The 20,542-nt window shown below is 38.4% G+C and overlaps 4 protein-coding genes across 5 annotated transcripts in view; 2 read left to right on the plus strand and 2 right to left on the minus strand.

Annotated features, from left to right (window-relative positions):
* Positions 1-7,662, minus strand: part of LOC136269405 (nucleolar protein 56-like) — a 26,958-nt gene extending 19,296 nt beyond the window's left edge. Inside the window, exons 1-2 of the mRNA XM_066064957.1 lie at positions 7,508-7,662; positions 7,239-7,431 (exon numbers count right to left, since the gene is read on the minus strand). Coding sequence (XP_065921029.1) covers positions 7,239-7,431; positions 7,508-7,510 — 196 coding nt within the window. The 5' untranslated portion in view covers positions 7,511-7,662. The remainder of the gene's footprint in view (positions 1-7,238; positions 7,432-7,507) is intronic.
* Positions 7,506-8,732, plus strand: LOC136269408 (26S proteasome non-ATPase regulatory subunit 8-like). The gene is made up of 2 exons (XM_066064967.1): positions 7,506-7,660; positions 7,798-8,732. The coding sequence occupies exon 2, from the start codon at positions 7,802-7,804 to the stop codon at positions 8,627-8,629; it is 828 nt and encodes a 275-aa protein (XP_065921039.1). The 5' UTR covers positions 7,506-7,660; positions 7,798-7,801; the 3' UTR covers positions 8,630-8,732.
* A 1,415-nt stretch (positions 8,733-10,147) lies between these two features.
* On the minus strand, positions 10,148-20,386 carry LOC136269407 (lysosomal thioesterase PPT2-A-like). Its single transcript, XM_066064966.1, has 8 exons — positions 20,032-20,386; positions 14,242-14,337; positions 14,130-14,184; positions 14,022-14,077; positions 13,904-13,975; positions 13,777-13,861; positions 10,463-10,517; positions 10,148-10,411 (listed from the first exon to the last, which is right to left on the minus strand). Exons 1-8 carry the CDS (start codon positions 20,321-20,323, stop codon positions 10,268-10,270), a joined length of 855 nt encoding a protein of 284 aa, XP_065921038.1. The 5' UTR covers positions 20,324-20,386; the 3' UTR covers positions 10,148-10,267.
* The window catches only part of LOC136269401 (BLOC-3 complex member HPS1-like), a 150,460-nt gene continuing 150,249 nt past the window's right edge, over positions 20,332-20,542 (plus strand). The window contains exon 1 of one of the 2 annotated variants that reach the window (XM_066064952.1): positions 20,332-20,501. In XM_066064952.1, coding sequence (XP_065921024.1) covers positions 20,397-20,501 — 105 coding nt within the window. In that variant the 5' untranslated portion in view covers positions 20,332-20,396. The remainder of the gene's footprint in view (positions 20,502-20,542) is intronic. The other variant, XM_066064951.1, reaches the window with a different exon arrangement.

Genomic DNA, 20,542 nt, shown 5'->3' on the forward strand with positions numbered 1-20,542 from the left:
TAGGGCTGAGCGATACTACCGTTTTAGCGATATATCGTGATATTTTGAAAGTATCGATATTGCGATATTTTGTTATTAACTATCGTGATTCCATGCCTGTACATTATTGTCATTGAAAATCCATTTGTTATGCAGTACTAGGCTAAGAATCCTTGTAAATGATTAAGTCCACCCATCTGGTTTCCCCTGCAGAGAGGTGTGAACACCATAACAACCTCAAGCATGTGTTACAATAACTGTTACTGTAAACAATGATGATAGTGGCTAGTTTGCTATCACCTATAAGGATTTCCTGCAGGAATGCTGAGCAATATGCTATGTAGCACAAGCTATGATTGACTTATTTGTAAGTATCGTGAACTATTCAGTATCGTGAACTATTCAGTATCGTGAATAGTGGCTTTAGTATTGATCGTGATACTAAAATGGCAGTATCGCTCAGCCCTAGTTCCCTGTTATACTCCTCATTAGCGAGGTCTTGTTAGCTGCATTAGTTAGGAGGGTGATTGCCGTCTCGACGACATCACCTATTTGATCCATTGATACGTTTGGCTCCGGGTCATTCACTGCTTTTAGAAGCTGATTGAGTGGGCCAATGGCCTCCAGGATCAGTCCTTGTAGGGTGAACAGGGAACGGTCAGTTGACTTTACTTTACTCGAGCACTCTGAAGCCATCATAGCATCGAGGAAGGGAGTTCTCGTCAGCTCGTTCTAGGGTAGAGTGTAGTGGCTACGCAACTCACGTCTCTCAGCACCAGTCATCTTACGGGTGAAGGTCTCGATTAGAAATGTATTAGTCCGCTCAGTCACTGGGACAACGTTGATTGATCTAGTTCCTGCCTCTGGATCATCGTCATCTAGCAAAGGGTCCCGGTTGTCCATTTCCTCGGCCCACGAGGAGCTCTGGCTACTGGCGGGTCCAGTGTTTTGAGTCACCAGGCTACTATTGTTACTAATGAGTAGCTGGTTAGGGGGTGGGACAGAATCGTCTGCCGTTTCATCCGTGGCCCCTGTGTCGACTGGCTCCTCAGAGTTGTTGGGCTGAAACGAGCTTGCACGTTTCAGCCCGTTGACGTCTTGACGTATCAATGCCATTCCATCTGTCAACAGCTTCAGCTGTGACATGATTTCATTAACGGTAGCTTCCATTGAAGATAATAGAAACACAACCAACAAACTTCGTGAGCTTGAAAAAAGGTCGAAGTGTGACCAGGCGGTTGGGTATTTATAAGGCAGTTTCTGCACATGTGCAAGCTGTTTCTGGTATGTATTACGTAGAACTGAACTATAAAACAAGCTATAGGTGTTTGGAATTAGGCCAAACACCATTGATATGTGAGACTGAGCCTTCTGAAATATAAATACTTACAAGGAAAGACAATTCGATTATGGGCAAATTCCAGCTGTTGTCTGGCACCATTTCACATTCTATTATATAATATGATGTAATAATGTGTTATGTAATGTTACTAGTCTCACTGCTTGAAAAATTTAATTATACTCAATATTTAATCATATTGTGAATATAAGCTTGTCATTATATCGAATAGCATTATTTTCAGTATCGCCTAGTGCTGAGTGATAGTAAAAATTTCACTATCACAATAGTTACTCCTTAAATATCGCAATAGTGAATACTACATAAGTATCGCGATAGTGTGATATCACTAGTCTACTATCACTATTGTGATTTACTATCGCAATATATCGCACTATCGATACTATTGCTCAGCCCTAGTATTGCTCAGCCCTAGTATTGCCCAGGACTAGATGGTACTAGTAAGCTATGTAAAATGTGACTGTTCTATTACGGTAGTTGATTGTTCTATTAGGGTAGTTGACTGCTCTATTAGAGTATTTCGCTTTAATACCATACACAATTTTTTTTGGCCTGAATATACTTGATTGGCTTCTGGAAACCTCAGAAACTCCACCCTTGATGTATTTACAGCGGTCCCAACTCATTGGTCCCAACTCATTGGTCCCAACTCATTGGTCCCAACTCATTGGTCCCAACTCATTGGTCCCAACTCATTGGTCCCAACTAATCGGGCAGTTGGGCCCAAAGTACATTTGTTGAATGATGCCCATGCAATCAGTTTACATAGAGCTCCTTCAATTACTCTAATAGAACATACACATTAAATAAAATGCTTTAATAGAACAATCGTTTCTACTGCTTGGATAATGGAGAGACCAAACTTGTATTGTGATAGGAGACCACTTTTTATATCAACTGATATTATACGTGTTTTTAGACCTTCAAATTTAACCAGATTTGGAAACAACTGCTACAGGCAGAGAGAACCTCATGCTCAAAGGTTCTACTTAAACAACTGAGCCTAGAGGCTCCACATGCTATCTCACTAGTGACTTCTCCGTCGTTACAGACATGATCCCAGGTGATAAACTCGGTCACCATCTTTATTTTACATTCCTCCACTAGTGATGCACTGATACCACTTTTTCACTACCGATACATTTAAGGCTGGAAATGACCGATACCGATCTACAAGAAACAGCTAGTGATTTGAATAATAATTAATAAACCAGCTTACTAAACACATTTGTTAATCTTATCAACTGCAGTTTGCTGGTTTTGTGCCTATCAATTACGCAAAGATAATATAGTTTATGGCTGAATGAATCTTATTTCGTGGCTTACTTCAGTTTCCACTGTACTAATAATGCTAGTAGCTGGCTTCTTGCTTAATCATTGATGCACTGTGTATGCCACCATCCTGAATAGTAATTGAATGATGTCATTTAAAGCATCGGTTGGTATTGCCTTACCGATACAAGTCCGATACCACCAAAATACGGTATCGGTGCATCACTAACCTCCTTACTCAGTGGAGCATCACCAATATGCATACTCTACCCTTAGTTTTAGTTAGGGGTGGGTTATAGAACACTGCAACACTGTCATAGGAAGTTCGCGACTTCGAGAGAATTATATTTAGTACAAGACATTCTGTACAGGTCAAGCACTAGCGTCCTAAGTGTAGTCACTAGTGTAGTGGTGTAGTCACTAGTATAGTGGTGTAGTCACTAGTATAGTGGTGTAGTCACTAGTATAGTGGTGTAGTCACTAGTATAGTGGTTACTGAATAAGTTGAAATGAACGTGAAAGTCCCATAGTGAGTCTACTACAAGTTCAAAAACTAACCTGTGATGGCTCCACAACCCTTCTTTTGTTTTAAAGCCAAAGTACTGCCAAACTTGACTGCTTGCACCAGGAAGTGGAATTAGATCATAGATTAGATTTACAAGTTTTAACGTGTTTGACTGCTCGGATGCCATTTTGACACAAGATTATTTCGTCACGTGTACTTAATTTAATATACCCAATACAGGTGATACCTAGACTTTCCTTTGCAATATCAAATCAGGTATCGATACTATCACAGTATCGCGCAGCTCTAGCTCCTGGTCTTCTCTATCAATGGTTCTATATTTATGAACAGGAAATTTTCTGTGTCTATGAAAGAAAGTGTATTGTGTATAATTATAAGGTGATAGTGTTGTGCAGAAACTTGGACAACAAACTTAAGGCTTCAACTGGAGTTAATGGAAAAAGGCGTCTGGCTGCCTGCATGAGCAATAATTAGACTGACTCTATTCATGATGCTGCTACCCCTAAACTGCTGCTTCTGTGAAAAGATCATTGGTCAGGTTGAAGTATGGACTCCCCTATCTTTAGAGAATAGTGAACCTTGAGAGCACCTTGTGCAGCTACTCTGTGACCGTGTGTGCAGTTTGCACAGACCCCATCATTCTCTGAGCAACTTCTGGTGAACCCTAGTGGTGATTGTGAGCATACTTGCACTGCAGAGCTTCAAGGGTGTGTGCAATTCCCTGAAGACTTGCTAATGACTGAAGCATGGTGTGAATGATGACAATGCTGTACCTGATGACTGAAACAAGGAGTAGATGATGACCATACTGTACATTTTGGTTAGCTTGTGTCCACGTTAAAGAGGCACAGTACACATTGTATTCCCAACAAACTTACAGCCACTTTGCAGTTTCTGGTGAAGTTCAGCACTCCTTGTAGAGTTACCAATGACATTTCGTACCTCATCAACAGAGGTTTGAGCAATTATTGGTGACCACTTTGTTAGCTGGTGATTTAATAATTGTGTTGAACAGCTTGTTACTGCATAGAGGATTGCTACAACTTTAACCCACCAATTATTTGTAGCACAACTGAGATCAGCATATTCTTTATAGCATTACATTGAGCTTGCTATTCGCCAAAGTTTACCCCGGCCAAAGTTTTCCTCTATACGGTATGAGCTTTAGGATATCAAGGAACTACTAGGTTGGTAGTGTACCTGTTGGCAGTAAGCTGTTAGCGCTGAGGTTGCTGGTATGGGTTTGCTGAGCATAGGCTTTTAAGGCCAAATCCTGTTTATTACATGAAAAAATTGAAAACTTTAAAAGGGATTTTGACTCTCTCACATAGATTAATTTTACATGCTCCACTCATATTGAGAAAAGTCAAAATAGGGATTTGTGGTTTACATTATGACTACAATATTAGCTATACTATTATGATTGGCTCACCAGTGTACAGTAGCATAAATAATGTCAGAAGAGATACATAATATAGTTTGTGCAGAGTTTGTTGTTTATGGTATCCATTGCATGGGTATACCACGATGAAATCTATGCTGTGGAATGTATGAATGCATATGGCTTCCCATGCACAATATGTACAAATTCCCACAAATTGCGATTCTGATTTCCTTGAATATGCTAGCATGGTACAGGGGTTAACAGCCAAGGAAACGCTTCCCTCAAAACTTTCCAGACAAAAAGAATTGGGTGGCCATGAAACTACTGTGGATGCACAATCATGTGACCCTCCAGTTGAAAGCACTGATCAATTCTCCTGCAATTATTGAGCCTTCATAACACATAACCAGTGGTAATACGGTGGGCAATTCCTTCGTGGCCACTGTCATCTGATTGCTGGTTCCACCTTTACTTCTGCATTTGTCTAGCTACGCAGCTAAATGGCTTCCCACACTTCCCATTTAGCACGCTCCACCTCAACAACTCTAAAGCTCTCGAATTCTGCCTTTTCTTGAGCTTGCACAGCTTCTCGCACCATTAATTCGCGCAGGGCCCGGGCTGGCACAAGTTTAGTTTCGAGTCTTTCATTGGCAGACTTAGCGTTCTCGAGTATTCATCAACCATGGAATGTGACTCATTAACTTGTTCACATGTCTGAATGAGCTGCCAATGGCATTCACCTCATTTTCTCGAGTCTCATGGAGTGAAAGATTGATCATCGCAATTAACGGAACCCGGGAATGACGGAAAAAGAATGAGTACAAAAGAGGCACTGTAGGGGTAAAGATAAAATTACACTAATTAGATTCGCACCCCCATATATATAGGATTTGCGTACCCCTACACAAAATATCTCCTATATATAGAGGAGTGCTTGAACTGAAATAGCATACCCCTACGCCAAGCAGCACCCCTCTATACTATAGGAGAAATTTTGCGTAGGGTATGTAAAATGTCTCCCATATATTATAGGAGAAATTTTGTGCGCCCTACGCAAAATGTTTCTCATATATTATAGGAGAAATATTACGTAGAGTACACAAAATGTCTCCTATATAATACAGGAGAAATTTTCTGTAGGGTATGCAAAATTTACTCAGTGTCCTCATCATACAGTACGATAGTACTGTATAGTAGGGACCACAAAGGTGTGGGTGTGTTCCATGAAAAAACATCACCCAAAAACCAGCCTCCCTCTTCCCAGGTGACGATGAGGCAGTATTGCTTGCACATGCACTACATACACAGCTAGATGATGTTTGCCATGAACTCTACGAATGTCTAGTGGAGAAGAAGTGATTGCAAGCTGAAGTAAGTGAGGGGAGTGCTGGCACAGAGGTAAAACAGTTGGAAACTGAGATACTGGAGCTCCCCCCGCCACCATGCACAACAACATACTCACAAATGGAACTATCACTGGACCTTTTTTTGGGTGCCCATTATCTACACCCGTCACCAAGGATTAAACGTCTGTGGTTAAAAAGTTTCGAGTCTTCAGTGGCCCATTCAGTAGTGTCCAGTCAGTATTCGTAGGATCTCCTCCAGGTTCTACAGCAATCGCGGCAATCTGACCCTCTGGTTCTACTTTTCCTTCTCTTCGGACAAGCCCCCAAAAGTGACGGAAGTCTGAACCAAACAATACTGCATGCACCAGGTCACTCTTATTAACACGAGCACACACACACACACCTCTACAATCACGTACACATATTTTATATTATAACAATTAAAATCAATAAATGTTATTGATACATCTGTATAACTTTCAATTACCTTGTACAGTGTTTTATTATTACTTTAGCCCTTTAATTTTGTATAAGACCTTGTTTTAAGGTTGGTCTTCAATATGAATTTACTAGAAGCCACATACTAACCTGTATACTAACCCGCATACGCTAAAAATTTTCCTTAGGTGTCCAAAAACTTCTGCAGAAACGGTCTGTTTTAAGAATAACTGAAAGTTCTGTGGTGGTTAGTAGCAAAATTAAAGATTACTTGTCGAAAAACCTTGAAGGAAAGGTGATAAGAAGGTACGCTAAAATAGCCTGAAACCTTGGTTGGAATGTCACGATTTGTTCTGCAAGTCGTAGTTTCATAGCTACAATTCTGGAGATTCTTTACACAGTATCCCTATGAACCTGTCAATAATATATGCGTGCTTTGGCCCATTCTCACTGCTCACTTTCAAGATGTTAACGCAACACTCCATACTTTAACCAAGATTGGTCCTGAAGCATGGGGAGTTGTCCATAGCAATGTGAATGGGCTGATGCACGCATGCACGCACACACACACACACATTATCGACAGGTTCATAGGGGGTACTGTGTAAGGAATCTCCATATTGTAGCTATGAAACTCAGACTTACAGAATTTGAACCAAGGTTTCTCATGAATTAAGGCTATATTAGCATACCTTCTTATCAATTTTCCTTTGAGATTTTTTGACAAGTAGTCCTCACTACTAACCACCCCAGAACTTTCAATTATTCTTAAAACCTTCTGTAAAGACCGTTTCTAATATATTTGCAGAAATTTTTGGATGTCCAGTCTCCTCAAGCAGGAAAATTTTTAGCGTATGCAGGTTAGTATGCAGCTTCTAGTAAATTTGTGGAATCCCTATAACCAACATTAGCCCAGTACAACACAACACATACCTTCTGAAATATTATTGATGTTGTCCAGTGCATTAGCTGCAGTCTTGAATGGCTGGAAGGCTAGCAGTGTAACTAACTGGCTAAATTGACTGAAATCTGGCACAGACTCTTGGACCATCTGCGACACCCCATCAGCTCCGGATACCTTGAATATGGCGTATCCGGAAGCGTGCTCGAATAAGATCAACATACCCTACAATGTACAACACGTGCACATCACAATACACGACTGAACCACGAAAAACACGATATGCATTTGTCTCCCATACCATCTCCAAGTCCAGATCAGTCCACTGTCAACCTCTACTGTTTATTCAAGCACGTGGCACCAGTTCTAGATCACGTGATTGACGTGGCACGAGACAATTTGCTGGCTTTCGTGACACTGCGAGAGACTGGGTCACACTGTGAGAGACTGAATTGTGAGTTAACTAATTACTACGTTGTGTTATATTAACAATGCTATTAAGTGAAGTGAATTCGTACAGTACGTCTCTGAAGATTCTAATCAATATCTAATTAAAGCCCACCTAGAAATGTGCTTGTATGTTCCTTGTAGCAAGATGGAGTCTGAAATATTTTCAAAAGCTGCCAACCTTCGTAGTAGTTTACTGAGCGCGTGGAAGGCTAATCCACGCCAGTTAGACAAGATTGAAGAAATTCTTAACGAACTGAAGCCACTCCTGTTACAACTACATTACCTACCTTATGCTGGGGAACCTACACCTGACGAGGCGTATTTACTGTTAGCAAGGGACGTGTTAGAAATTGGTGCTTTGTGGAGTATTGAGAAAGAAAATGATGTGCTATTTGAGAGGTACATGTCCCAACTAAAATCCTATTATTATGACTACAAGAATATATTGAAGGAGTCAATGTACACGTACAACTTACTAGGACTGAACTTGCTACACTTGCTGGCACAGAATAGGCTGGCTGAGTTCCATACTGAACTTGAACTATTGCCAGTTGAGAAGTTTTCTGACGAAAAAGTATCAAATGTTTACATCAGTTACCCAGTGTCACTGGAACAATACTTAATGGAGGGTAGTTACCATAAAGTGTTTCTATCTAAGGATTCTTTGCCTGCTCCTAATTATCGTTTCTTTGTTAATGTCTTGATGGAAACAATCCGAGAGGAGATTGCTACATGTGCCGAAACTGCTTATGATAAGATATCAGTGACTGAGGCAGCTAAGGTGCTAGGGCTTGATACACAGGAACAATTGGATGCTTTTCAGGCCAAGAAGCAGTGGAGGTTGGAAGAAACTGGGCAGTTTTTTGTGTTCAGTAGTGGTGACAAACAAGCCGAGGAAGCTCACTTTATTAAGAGTGGTCCATTAATCCTGCAGACACTACACTATGCTAAAGAATTAGAGAAGATAGTCTAACATGTTACTCAAATAGTGTATTCATTTTAGAAGTGATGTATTATAATGTACACATTGATACAAGGTCTGGGACTTATTGATTAGTGTTTGCTAGTAAGGTTTATAGCCTGTCTAATTTTGATAAGTTTCAGCACGGGTAGCTCAGTGAGGATCACCATAGAGAAGCAGTTGTGCATGCTCCAAACTTTAATTTAGTTTGCTGAAATTGCTTCCAACTCTATATACCTGTGTTCCAAGAATTTCGTCCTCAGACTTCTATGGGAAAATGGTTATGCATGCTCTACTTTAGTTAACTCTATTGAAACTTTAGAGCTTTGGAGATTCTATCTTGTGATGTGGCATTCCTGGGGGAGCATTCCCCTGACCTCTATGCCTCCCACCCCTCCTTGATTGTGGAAAACCTAAAATCACTTGATACACCCTACAATGAAGAAGAGTGACCACACATTTACAGTGATATTGACACAATAGATTACACAACATGAATTACAAATGCTCCCTAGACCAAGTCTGATCTGGTACAATAAGTGGCATGTACTGTATACTGAACTGCCAATATATAATTGAAGCTTGACAAAGCAACAATATTAGTTTTCAGCAGGCTATTATAGTTGAGAGTAATTCACTACATAATTCTATGGATCTTACAGTATTTTGATTTTACTATCATTAGTGAGCATACTTGCAATACCACAACCAATTAAGATACTGTGAAGTGTGAATGTAGAGTGTGTGATCGGTTTATTAGAGTTTGTGATGAAGTTCTTAAAGCTATTAGTTACCTGACTATTGGCAATAATTTCTACTGAGTATCTTCACAGAGTTCCCTCTTTAGCCTCTCTCTAACATTACACTATAATTTGAGGTGCACTGATAATTGGATCAGCTGTTGGTATCATGTGTAAACAATACAGATATTTATTTATGAGCACTCATGCTCTACTAGTAGCACCTGTTTATGTAATGTTGGCTGTTGATTACAGTCCCACTTGGTCACTTAGTAACTAAATTTAGAATTTCCATGCTATATACCATATCAGTTATCGGCTAAGTCATATCGGTACACCTCTAACTGTATATTATAAACAGGTTGACTTGCAACTTTTGATAGTAGAAACTACGAGAACATGTATGCCGGATGAGGTTACCGACATGATCAGAGACATCATCCAAGCTGAAATCTCAATGGAAATCCTCCAAGTATGGTAAATACATCTTGGGTCAGTAACTATTTAATCATATAGAGCAGATGCCATCGGACCATATTAATCAAAACAGACGCATACAGTATCGTATCGGTGACTACACAGCTGTTAGGTACAGATATACTTCCAGGCACATCACTTGGTTTATTAGAATTTGACTGGTTTAGTAGAGTATTTTGATATTATAATAATTATGCCAAATTATGTAAGTGTTTATGAAAATTTGATACCACTTTGAAATGCCATGTGTATGGGTAGGGAAGATGAAACAGCCTCTACTCTACGTATGAGCACCACATGCGATTATCAGTGATTTCACACTATGCACAATTTAATGGAAAAGTTAAAGAAAATAATGACTGTGTTCATATAATACAAAAAGCAAAAAGTATAATAACACAATGTTCTGTACATGATCAGTACACAACCATGGCTAGTCCAACCATGGCTCAATACAACAGTCGAAAACAGATTGGTTATGTCTCCAGTGTGTATGCTCTACACCATCAATGGAGTAGATTTTGATGCCACCTTTTTTATGAAGTGTCTTCAACCCAAACTTGTCATTAGTATACACCTGCAGTGGATGGTGTAATACATCACTTTAATACCAAACAAGTGTACTGACTTCCTGTTGTTCCATAGGGATTACTGAAAGTTGCTGATCATAGAAAGCAAACTGGCTATAACATCACCAATACAATAGCAAGAGGTTCAATAATATTAATGTGATTGGCTGAGTGATTATTGTCGCAAAATCCTTTGTATTGAAATAAAATATGCGTGCCACATAAATTTTAAGAATATTTTAATCACTTCGGTATGCAATGAAACAAGGCTATAATCAAACCTACACATCATCAGATTTGCCTGGTCATGAAGAGTACTCAAGTACTTCGCACAACAATAAAAGGAACATATACTTTTTAATGATGTGGTAGAGTTTACCATCATCATCATTCATTTGTTGAAATGACCTTCTTTGTGCACATGGATAAGTATAAGGAGAGCACTATACTTCGATGATTCATGGTGCACAGATTTAGCAAGTCCTAAGGGAATTCAAGGATGTGCAAAAATGATCAGTTTTTGCTCAGCCAATCACAAATACGCAAGTAAGAGAGAGAGAGAGAAAGGAACACTGTGTCAGGTTCACCTTTGATTAAATTAACAACTAGTGGTGATAGAGAATTGTTGGTAAGTCAAACCTTTAGACAGAGAACAGACTGAAAAGTGTGTTTGTTGAATCAAACACATACAGTATGGTAGTACTGTATAATAAAATAAAGGGCGTATACCAACATGCTGCTGCTAAAAAGCCATCATAGAAATATCAATCGAAAGAAAAAGCACAATCACAGATGAATCTTAGTTTGTCCAATGTCAAATCTACCATTATGAAAGCAAGTACAGAAGCATAAGTGCAACCAGATCTGCAAAAACCAAACACAATGGTGCATTTTTCAAATTCCTGTTTATTAAATATTTATAATCTACTTAGCCAAGTGTACCCACTGGAAAAGTTTCAGCTTCATATGCCAGTAACTTTTGGAGTTACAGCCCTACAAAGTTGCAACAATAGAAAGATTGATTTGTACAGCCAGCATTGGGTAAATAAATTACAGGCGCATACTAAAACGGTTGTAACTTATGAACCAAATGACGCATGGAGTTGTAATTCGCACCATCATGTTCACCATGAATAGGGGAATCGATTATTGGGTACGTTTTTCCTTTTAATATCTTTCTTTACTGCATACAAAGGTGAAATTTGTGAAGAAAGATCGATCAATTACAATTGCTTCAACATGACATAAACAAACAACCACAACTTGTGTATCCTTGGGTCTACTGCAATGAAACAAAGATTTTCCAACTCCTCTTGAGTAGATAAGTGATATCCAGGTTTTTATTGTTAGTCACTTCAAAAACATGTTAAAAAAATTTATGGATTTTTTTTCAATAATATGCAAGTATTTCACCCATAGGTTTTACATGGCTTGTGTGATTGTCGGGTTTTCGCAGATCTGGTCACAAATAAATGCCAAAACTCAATTTTGGTCTGCCTGACAGTTGCAAGGTAGGAGGTTAAACCATGCAGTGTATGATCAGCATTTCATGCCACAATAAAAACTCTCGTGTGGTATAAGCCTTTTGGATATCCCACGTGTTTCTCACCTTGTATTTCTCTTTCCTCTCCAACGATCTTACTAGGAAACCATATGTATTGACACTATAGGGGCATATCCAGACTGTTTAGGGAGGCTCCACTTTAAGGTATTAGCTATCTAGTTGTAGTATTGTATTCTCAGCAATATTTCACTGATAAACCTTATGATTAGGACTTAGTAGAAGGACTTGCAGTCTTTAAAATGCAATTACAGAAACTATAATATGTATGCATTGAGCTGGATCCTCAAAAAAAAACATTTAATAACTCATGAATGCGATCTTGAAATTTGGCTCATTTGTAGTACTGTTTGACCTGCTAATATTTCAAATATTTCAAATATTTTCATTCAAATGTCTGACATAATATTAATTTTATAGCCAATCAAAAATTTTCACTACACATTCCTATGGGGAAGCCATAAAAATGCAATGCCGAGAAATATCCACTTTTAATTTTTAGCTGTTTTTTAGGATCCAGCTCAACTTGTACATACTATTTTGTACAATAATTATTTTAAGAGGCATAGCATGTACAGAGGAGCTATGCAATAAAAAAATAACTAATTTATAAATGAAGCAGGGTTCTAGCAATAAAGGCAGTGAAACAAGAAAATTAATATGAATGACGGTATATCTAGTCGATGTGGGTACATTGTGTGTTACCACCATCTGCTCAAGGGATTTTCCCGTTACCATAGTTGTTTCACTACTTTATCGCTGGAACCCTACTTCATTTTCAATTAATAGCACTAGTTTAACTTTTTTGTTATAGCACAGTTATGATATACATGTGACCAGAAGGCAGGCATTTATTGGAACCAGAAAAGGCACATTCCACTCATGAGTTTATTATTATGGTGTGGAATGGTAGCCGTGTGCTGCTTTGTTTGGCCTCTAGCCTTGCAACTGTGGTCAGGCAGGAATACTAAATTTTGGGTTTAGGAAACTATCAAAAAAAATTAATATCTGACCCACCTGTAAGTGTTTTTTTACTTTCAACATAAGATTATATTCCATAAAGGAGATCTTCATCACATATGATATTTATATAATGAATTTTAGAGGCAATGTTTTGGGTGTCGCTCATCATTTTGGGGGGAAATCCTTCTAAACAGTGCTACCAAACTGTTTAAAAATGAAGTAAGGATCCTAGCAATAAAACGAAGTGAAATAAACAATTTAATGGTAGTACCTATTACAACATAGTTATGTGTCTACTTTATGCTTGGATCCCAACAGTACCTCTTTTAAAAATATAATACCATATTTCCTCGTATAAAAGCCGCATTCAATCAAACATCTGTCTCAATTATAAACTGGGAGCTTCCAGCCCCTTTGGAAAATAAATGCCTGGTCTCTAATAGAGGCCCAGGCTATTACTTGAGTCTACTGTTAATGGCTTTAATATTAATGGTTTCCCTTGTTGCTGCTGCTTGTAGTTTAGAGCCTTCTGAGGGATGAAGGTACTACGAGTAATCAAATAAGTAGTTCGGGCAAGTCTGCGTGCATGCAGATGTATTTTTCCAGTCATTTTAAGCCTTGTTTATATAGTCAACACACTGTATCACTGTTTTCTATGCATACCATTACAGGAATCCCGTTCTACCACCACCTGAATTCGATTAAATGCTGGGTGTTGTTGGACAAATCCAAAATAAATGCCTGGTCTCAAATAAAAGGCCCTATTCGTTGGTCAAAAATGCTGGGAAGGAAATAAAAGCCCAGGATTTTATATGAGGAAATACGGTGCATTAGTGCATTATTACATACCTTGATTGCCACGGGGTGATTACACCATCATCCTTACCACCAATTAACACCAGTTTCTTTAGTCTCAGGAAATTATCCCTATACCCTGTAGAGGATGCTAACGTTCCATTACATGCAGGCCACTAACCTGGCTGAAAAGCATTGTTCAATGAAATCAGAAAACTACAATATTCATCATAGTCTTTGACATGAAATGGATCTGAAATACCTCTCCAGTAATACAGAGACTTTGAACAATTCCTTACCATGCCAATAATTAGACACTGAAAAATGTTCCTGCACTTCCTTAGTATACATTACTCTGTAAATACAACAATGATATTAACATCTCCATGGTGAAAACTACTGCTCACAAGTATAAATGGTCCTCTGTGTAATTAGGAAACATAGTCCGTATGTAATCTGTAACTGTTGGAGAGGAAGGGTGATAAAATTGTGTAATGCCAAAGACACCAACCAACTCACGTCCAAATTGTCCCATCATTGGTGCTGATAATGACACAAAGTTGTGCACGTTATGACCAACTACTGTTTCAATCATTGCTCGACACAGCAAACCACCTGCATGAGGGGAATGTGATTTGAATAAACTAAAAGCAAATTTCAAATTTTGTTCTAAAGGAGAAAGCTCTGTTGGGTTGGGAGCAAGTTGATGTTGCGTTACTCCTAAAAGTCAGTACACTGTCTTCTAACCCAGGTTACAGCATGGCATCATGTACGTACCATAAATCAATGATGAAAATATTTGTTGTTTAACAAAATATGTTAAGCAATTATTAATCCATTGGTATTACAGCCCTGCAGCATTACACAAGGGTAAGGAGTGCATAAGAGCAGTAGTGAAATCCCTAAAGTTTTTGCTTATTCCACTGCTGGTATTCGGCATTAATTTTAATAATTGGTTATAGGTTTCTGTGCGATAATTAAATAACAAGATTATTGAAATAGATATCAATGCAATTATCGTTATCGTGGCAGTTTTCATTATCGTGTTAATAGTATCCAACAAGAAATCAATCAATACGTGACCTGCTGAGTGAAAACTCGCCCTGTTTGAATTTTCCTCAAACTTCATTTTATGACTTTTTTGTTGTCTATAGAGGGAAAATCCAATGAGCTGTTAAATGTTCTGGTAAGTGTTTTTGGCATTATAGTCAAGAAAAAGAGCAAAACAATAAATTTGCTCAATACCTATATGAAAAAAAAGTTACAGGTGTTCATTTAATCGGCTATAAGTCTCGAGTATAAAGGCTACAGAGTTATTGGGACTTAAGTCATTCTATTCATCATGAACTGGGGCATTCATCAAGGTATACTGTGGATTCAGGCCTATGCTACCAAGCAAGAAGGCTGTTCAAGCTTAAAAATGGTGATGATAAAGTTACGTTTCACTGTAATGTAAACAAACACACGTAACTCATGTCTGCTTTATGGTACAGAAACGAAACAAATATATTCCGTGAATAGGTGAATTCATTGGTATATTAGATATTTCAATTTGAATCTTCCTTCACTGTTTACCGAAGCGATTAAAACGTGCATAAAATTATTTATGTAGCATGCATTTTTCACCCAAGTAGGGACCCCCCGCCCCAAAATGATGCGCTCCACCCAAAATGCTGCATTCAAAAATCATCCTAGAAACATCTTACAAGACAAAAATCACTTTTACGGAATAATATTAGTCCATTTAACATCAGATACAGCATTAAAAACAAGAAAACACTTACAGGCTAAAAAAACAACAAAAAAACACCGAAACTTGAATTTTTGTCTGTCTGCCTGCCCGCCTGACCATAGTCGCAAGTCTGGAGGCCAAACGAAGTAGTGCACAGCCACCATTTTACACAACAATAACAAACTCACATACTTTTTGGGTTGTGATGAGTGTGTGCCTTCTGCACTTTGCCTTTACTTTTATCTTAAACCAGGCTTGTCTTTGTCCTTCTTCATGCAATGAAACCATATTGAGGTATTAATTTTCCTATCAACACTTTCCTTGAGCAGAATATTTAGACACTGTGAATCTATTTAAGTGCTTGCACTCAGTGAGATACCTGTAACTTCACGATAGATTCAATGCCATGTGACCCTATTAACACAATCTTGGTTGATTAATTGTAACAATTGAGCACGGAGACCACACCTCTCAACAATCTATTTACTCTAACATGCCCTGTATTCACAATGCTAGCACAATGAAAATATGACCCCCCTGGTAGGTGAAGGCTGACTTGTACCCTAATATCAAGAGTTAACAATATAGTGTCCAACGCTGTATAGTAAAAAATGATTGCGTGTATTCTTCGTGATTCCATCATATGTGCAAACATGTCAAAATTTTCTTTTGCAGGGCATGCGCTTTAAACATGATGAATCAATATCGATATCCTTACACGTGAGGTGTCTACGTGAAACATGGCTGACAAACAAAGGGCTACCCGAGAAGCTGCCGCTGGAAACAGAAAGCGTAAAGGAAAGGCGGCTACTGAAAAGAATGAAGAAGGCAAAAAGAAACATTGTACATCAAAAGGCAATGTCTAAGAAGGAACGTTTGGGTTTGATGAAGTTTCTTCAGTGTTTAGACCCAAAGATACTTGGAAGCGAAATGTAGTGTGATGTGCTAGTACACTTTGCAGGCGGTAACTTGTGCAAATTTGCTAGTGAATTGTTTTGAAAACGACAAACCCATGCTGGAAATTGCCAGGTACCATCGTGAGTCTTTCGTCGATCTATATGGGTAATTTAAATTGCTTAAGAACTTGTGCATGCATGGAGTTTCAGCGACAGTGGTATGCACACTGCAGTGCTTTTCTTCTTGAGGAAAGGTACAAATTATCCGAAATTGATTTGGAGGGTTTGATAATGAAAATCCCTCCATGTTATCAGCCATCAGGAACGTCTGGTTGGAGTATTATAAGGACCATGACACCCCAGTTCCAACAAGTAATCCCATAATGATGACAATTTCTGCTAGAGCATATTGTTATTTCCTTGATCAAGTGGCCACATATCAAAACAAAATCCCAGCTGCCAACAGCAAATCAACAGAAGAACTGGCAGCCAACAACTTTGATGGTGATGACCATTTTGGTGCTGCTGCCATCTGTGCAATGCTGAAGCATAGATACAAGAAAATGCTCTGGTTCTGCAAGACATGCCTTTTCTATTGAAATTTGTTTACTTCAAGCTATGAAGATAAAAAAGAAGTTTGATACTCCAGGGCATTTGCAGTACCGAGATAATGGTTACATGTATTTCCCACAGTCGTTAATTCACTTTTCCTGTAACTTTGATGGAGCATATAAGGAAGTGGCCGGTCAATGAGTTTGGTTTTTGTAATGTAAGTATATATGGAGATGATATAATCAAGGTATGCAAATCAGTTTGTTAATCTACTAAAAAATTTATTGAGTTTCTGCTGTGTAGCAATATCAACGTTTATGGCATATGATGCCACAATTGGTGTATATTATCGGCTGTATGCATAACCCTCATCAATGCTTTTCAAGATGGGAGAATCCAAAGAAACGATTTTGTCATGAGCCAGAAACCCACAATTAAATAACTTGTGACAAGCTTTCAAGCTTTCAGTGCACCCTTGAAGTATGCCCAAATGGTGGGTGATTGTAAACTTCCCGTTGTGTAACGGTTAATGTAGCCTCTTTCGTGTCTCCAGTGTATCCCAATGCAAATATTAATTCAGGAAACTATTGTTCTTCCACCAAGCATATTTGTTCTAAATAAAGCTCACCCGGTGACAATGGAACAGAGCATGATGTAAATCGAAGCTGGTGGAACTGGCTCAGTCTCCATTTGTTCAGTACAACCGTTAATTAGCATCTAGAAATGCAAGTTCAGAGGTCGAAAATGAATCCAAAATTCTCGATGGTGAGGGGAGTCCCTTGGTGGTCCACAGTTTCATCTAACATTTCCTGTTCACTCCCAGTTCACTCACTCCTCAGCTCCATATAGCATCTCCCTAGACAAAGAAAATAACTCCACCAGTCTTGACGAGCGTAGCTCAGGATTGTGACATGGCATATTCGGTGACCTGCCATTTCCCTTAAAGGATTATGATAAAGAATTTAAGAATGCGTTCTTATGGTATCTCAACATGACTAGAGAAAAGTGTTGATAACAGCAATTGTCGCCCATTGAATCGGCAGCAAATTACTGAGTTATGCGGATGGAATCACAAAGAATGCATGCTATCATTTTTTTAATGGCCCTATACAGCATTGGACACTCCCCCTCCCATATTATTAACTCTTGCTAATACAGATATGCTATAACAAAAAAAACCTAACAAACTAGTAGATTAAATTTAAAAATGAAGTAGGGATCCAAGCAATAAAAAGTAGTGAAACAAGAGATGAAGTATGGCATAGCAGCATAGCTCGGTGGGAAAATCCCTACTTTAGCATTGAACAGGACAATTAAGCTATGCTATTATACCATCATTCACCTCTTGTTTCACTACTTTTCATCGCTTGGATCCCTACTTCATTTCTAGATTAATAATCTTTAGTATATCCACCGAAATGGTAAGGTCAAAAATGCACGAGAAACCCACTAAAAGTTAAACGTAGTGTCTGTTTATATAGGCCTACAGAAACTAGAACAAAGCCATTCTAAACTAAGTTACTCATGCAGCACTATTCTCGAAGCGGCTCTCCTTAATTTGTCTTTAAACTGAATGGCCCGCTCTAGGGCAACAACTTTTCATACAATTCCCTTGAATTACTGAAGTATTATTCATGTACACAATGTTTCCGACCGTTTTTTGTGTTTAGACTAATTAGTTTAAGGTGAATTCCCATAGTCTTGGTAACAGGTGAATCCCACAATACATTGCGCATTGGGAAAAATGACGAACCGGGTTCAGAAACTGTGCTGGACCCAAATATCCGCTGTAGCTACAGCCATGAAAATAAGATGGAGTATTCCTTAGAGGTATATGAGTAATTAGCAGACCATTTTTTGTGGGTACCACTATGTAATGTTGTGGGTGCTTCGAAAATACACGAAAATCACTGTTTTTACATTATTTTAAGCATTTTACATATTTTTTGGGGTGTGTCCCTTTCAATATTAATGTATTGATTATTAACCAACTAAATTCAATATGAATGTACCAATACAATGTCAGTCCAGTGAATAGTAGCAACCTACGTAGTTGCATGGCTTGATCATAACTTTTTATGCTGTCATACTACGACCATGAAATAATTTTGAGTAGTGTTCACAATATTAAAATGTAGTATAAAATATCTCGGTATTATAAAATATCTCGGTATTATAAAATATCTCGGTATTATAAAATATCTCGGCATTATAAAATATCTCGGTATTATAAAATATCTATTATAAAATATCTCGGTAAGGTGTAACATGACAAATTCTCCTTAATATGATGGCAGGTAGTGCAGTAACCAGATGATAATTATCACTTTGAACTTACTCAATTGTCTATAAACTGTCTAATAGTTATATACAAATATGTTTTATGGCCAATGACACAGAGAACATAATTTGTTCTATCAAATAATGCATGGAGAAATTGGCTTATCCGTACCAGAATACATTCATTTCACCACCAGACACACTAGACATCATCATCTGTTCCACTTGATTGTACCACCAACAAACACCACCACCTACATGACAAGTTACTTTCCAAGAATCATCTGGGAATGGAATTTCACTGCCACCGCAACTAATTGAACCGAACATTTTAACTACATTTTCAAGTAGTAGTGAACGTCATGATAATGACAACATACAGTAATAGCTATATACAAGGTAAGGGGGGCCTAGACTCAGGGGTACACAAACTACCTGAAACACAGGTAGCTGGATCCCTGGCAAGACAAAACCGTAAAATACAATACACAACTACAACATTAACTAAATAACAGTTAAAAGTTCCGTAATATCCCACAATTATGATGAACAAGCATTGAAGATCCTATAGGAGCATGGAATGGCAACTCGAGCAGCTTGTTCGAAAATAGATCTAACCGAGGTCTGAAAGTAAAGGACCATAACGAGCTACTTTCCTAGAGCTGGCAGCTGCAAAGTGTTGTTCTGTATTGACAATTCCAGTAAGATCTTGATTGTACTGCACTTATTTGTAATTGTTTGGGCTTAATCAGTTTTGCTGTCTCACCTTTTCCCCCCACATAAATAATAAAATAAACATTATCACAAATATAATTATAGCTATTCAGTTACACCACATGGGTGATTCACCTTGAGAATGGCATACCATATGTACTCCTGTATCATTCTTAAGTATTGCTCGTATCTTAGCAACTATTCCGTGCAGTTGGGTCCACAGTGACGTGTCTGCGCTGCTACTTTTCTCATACAAAGCGATGTTGTGAATCTCTGTACCGGGGTGAGCAGTCGTGATGTAGTTGGCTAAGATCTCCATTTCTTCATGGGCGGACAATATTCCATGGAGCAAAACAACTGGCTTGTAACTCGATGATATACGAGTAAATAAAACTATACTAACAACGAAGTAAAATTTTAGCGTCATCGTTCCCTCGCACTTAGGTGATTGAAACAATTTTTTTGGTGTCACGTGATTAACTCACTAAATCTTCGCGAGGATGAAGGCGTTTGTAGTACTGGAAAATGATGTGAGCTTTTACTGTGTGGATTCGCAGTTTAAAAAGTACATGTTACGAAAATGTCTCGAGTTGAAAATCGTGGAGGTATTTAAAACTATTGGAGGATATTTATTTGCACGTGACGT

This window comes from Dysidea avara, chromosome 10, assembly GCF_963678975.1.
Source record: "Dysidea avara chromosome 10, odDysAvar1.4, whole genome shotgun sequence".
Taxonomy (NCBI): Eukaryota; Metazoa; Porifera; class Demospongiae; order Dictyoceratida; family Dysideidae; genus Dysidea; species Dysidea avara.

Excerpts from the sequence above, each read along its gene's own strand:
- LOC136269408 (XM_066064967.1), top strand. The coding sequence starts at position 7,802 with ATGGAGTCTGAAATATTTTCAAAAGCTGCCAACCTTCGTAGTAGTTTA.
- LOC136269407 (XM_066064966.1), bottom strand. The coding sequence starts at position 20,323 with ATGACGCTAAAATTTTACTTCGTTGTTAGTATAGTTTTATTTACTCGT. Across the intron at positions 13,862-13,903 it reads GAACAATGCTTTTCAGCCAG|GGTATAGGGATAATTTCCTG; the intron begins GTTAGTGGCCTG and ends CATCCTCTACAG. Across the intron at positions 10,412-10,462 it reads TCCCTATGGAACAACAGGAA|GTGTATACTAATGACAAGTT; the intron begins GTCAGTACACTT and ends CATCCACTGCAG.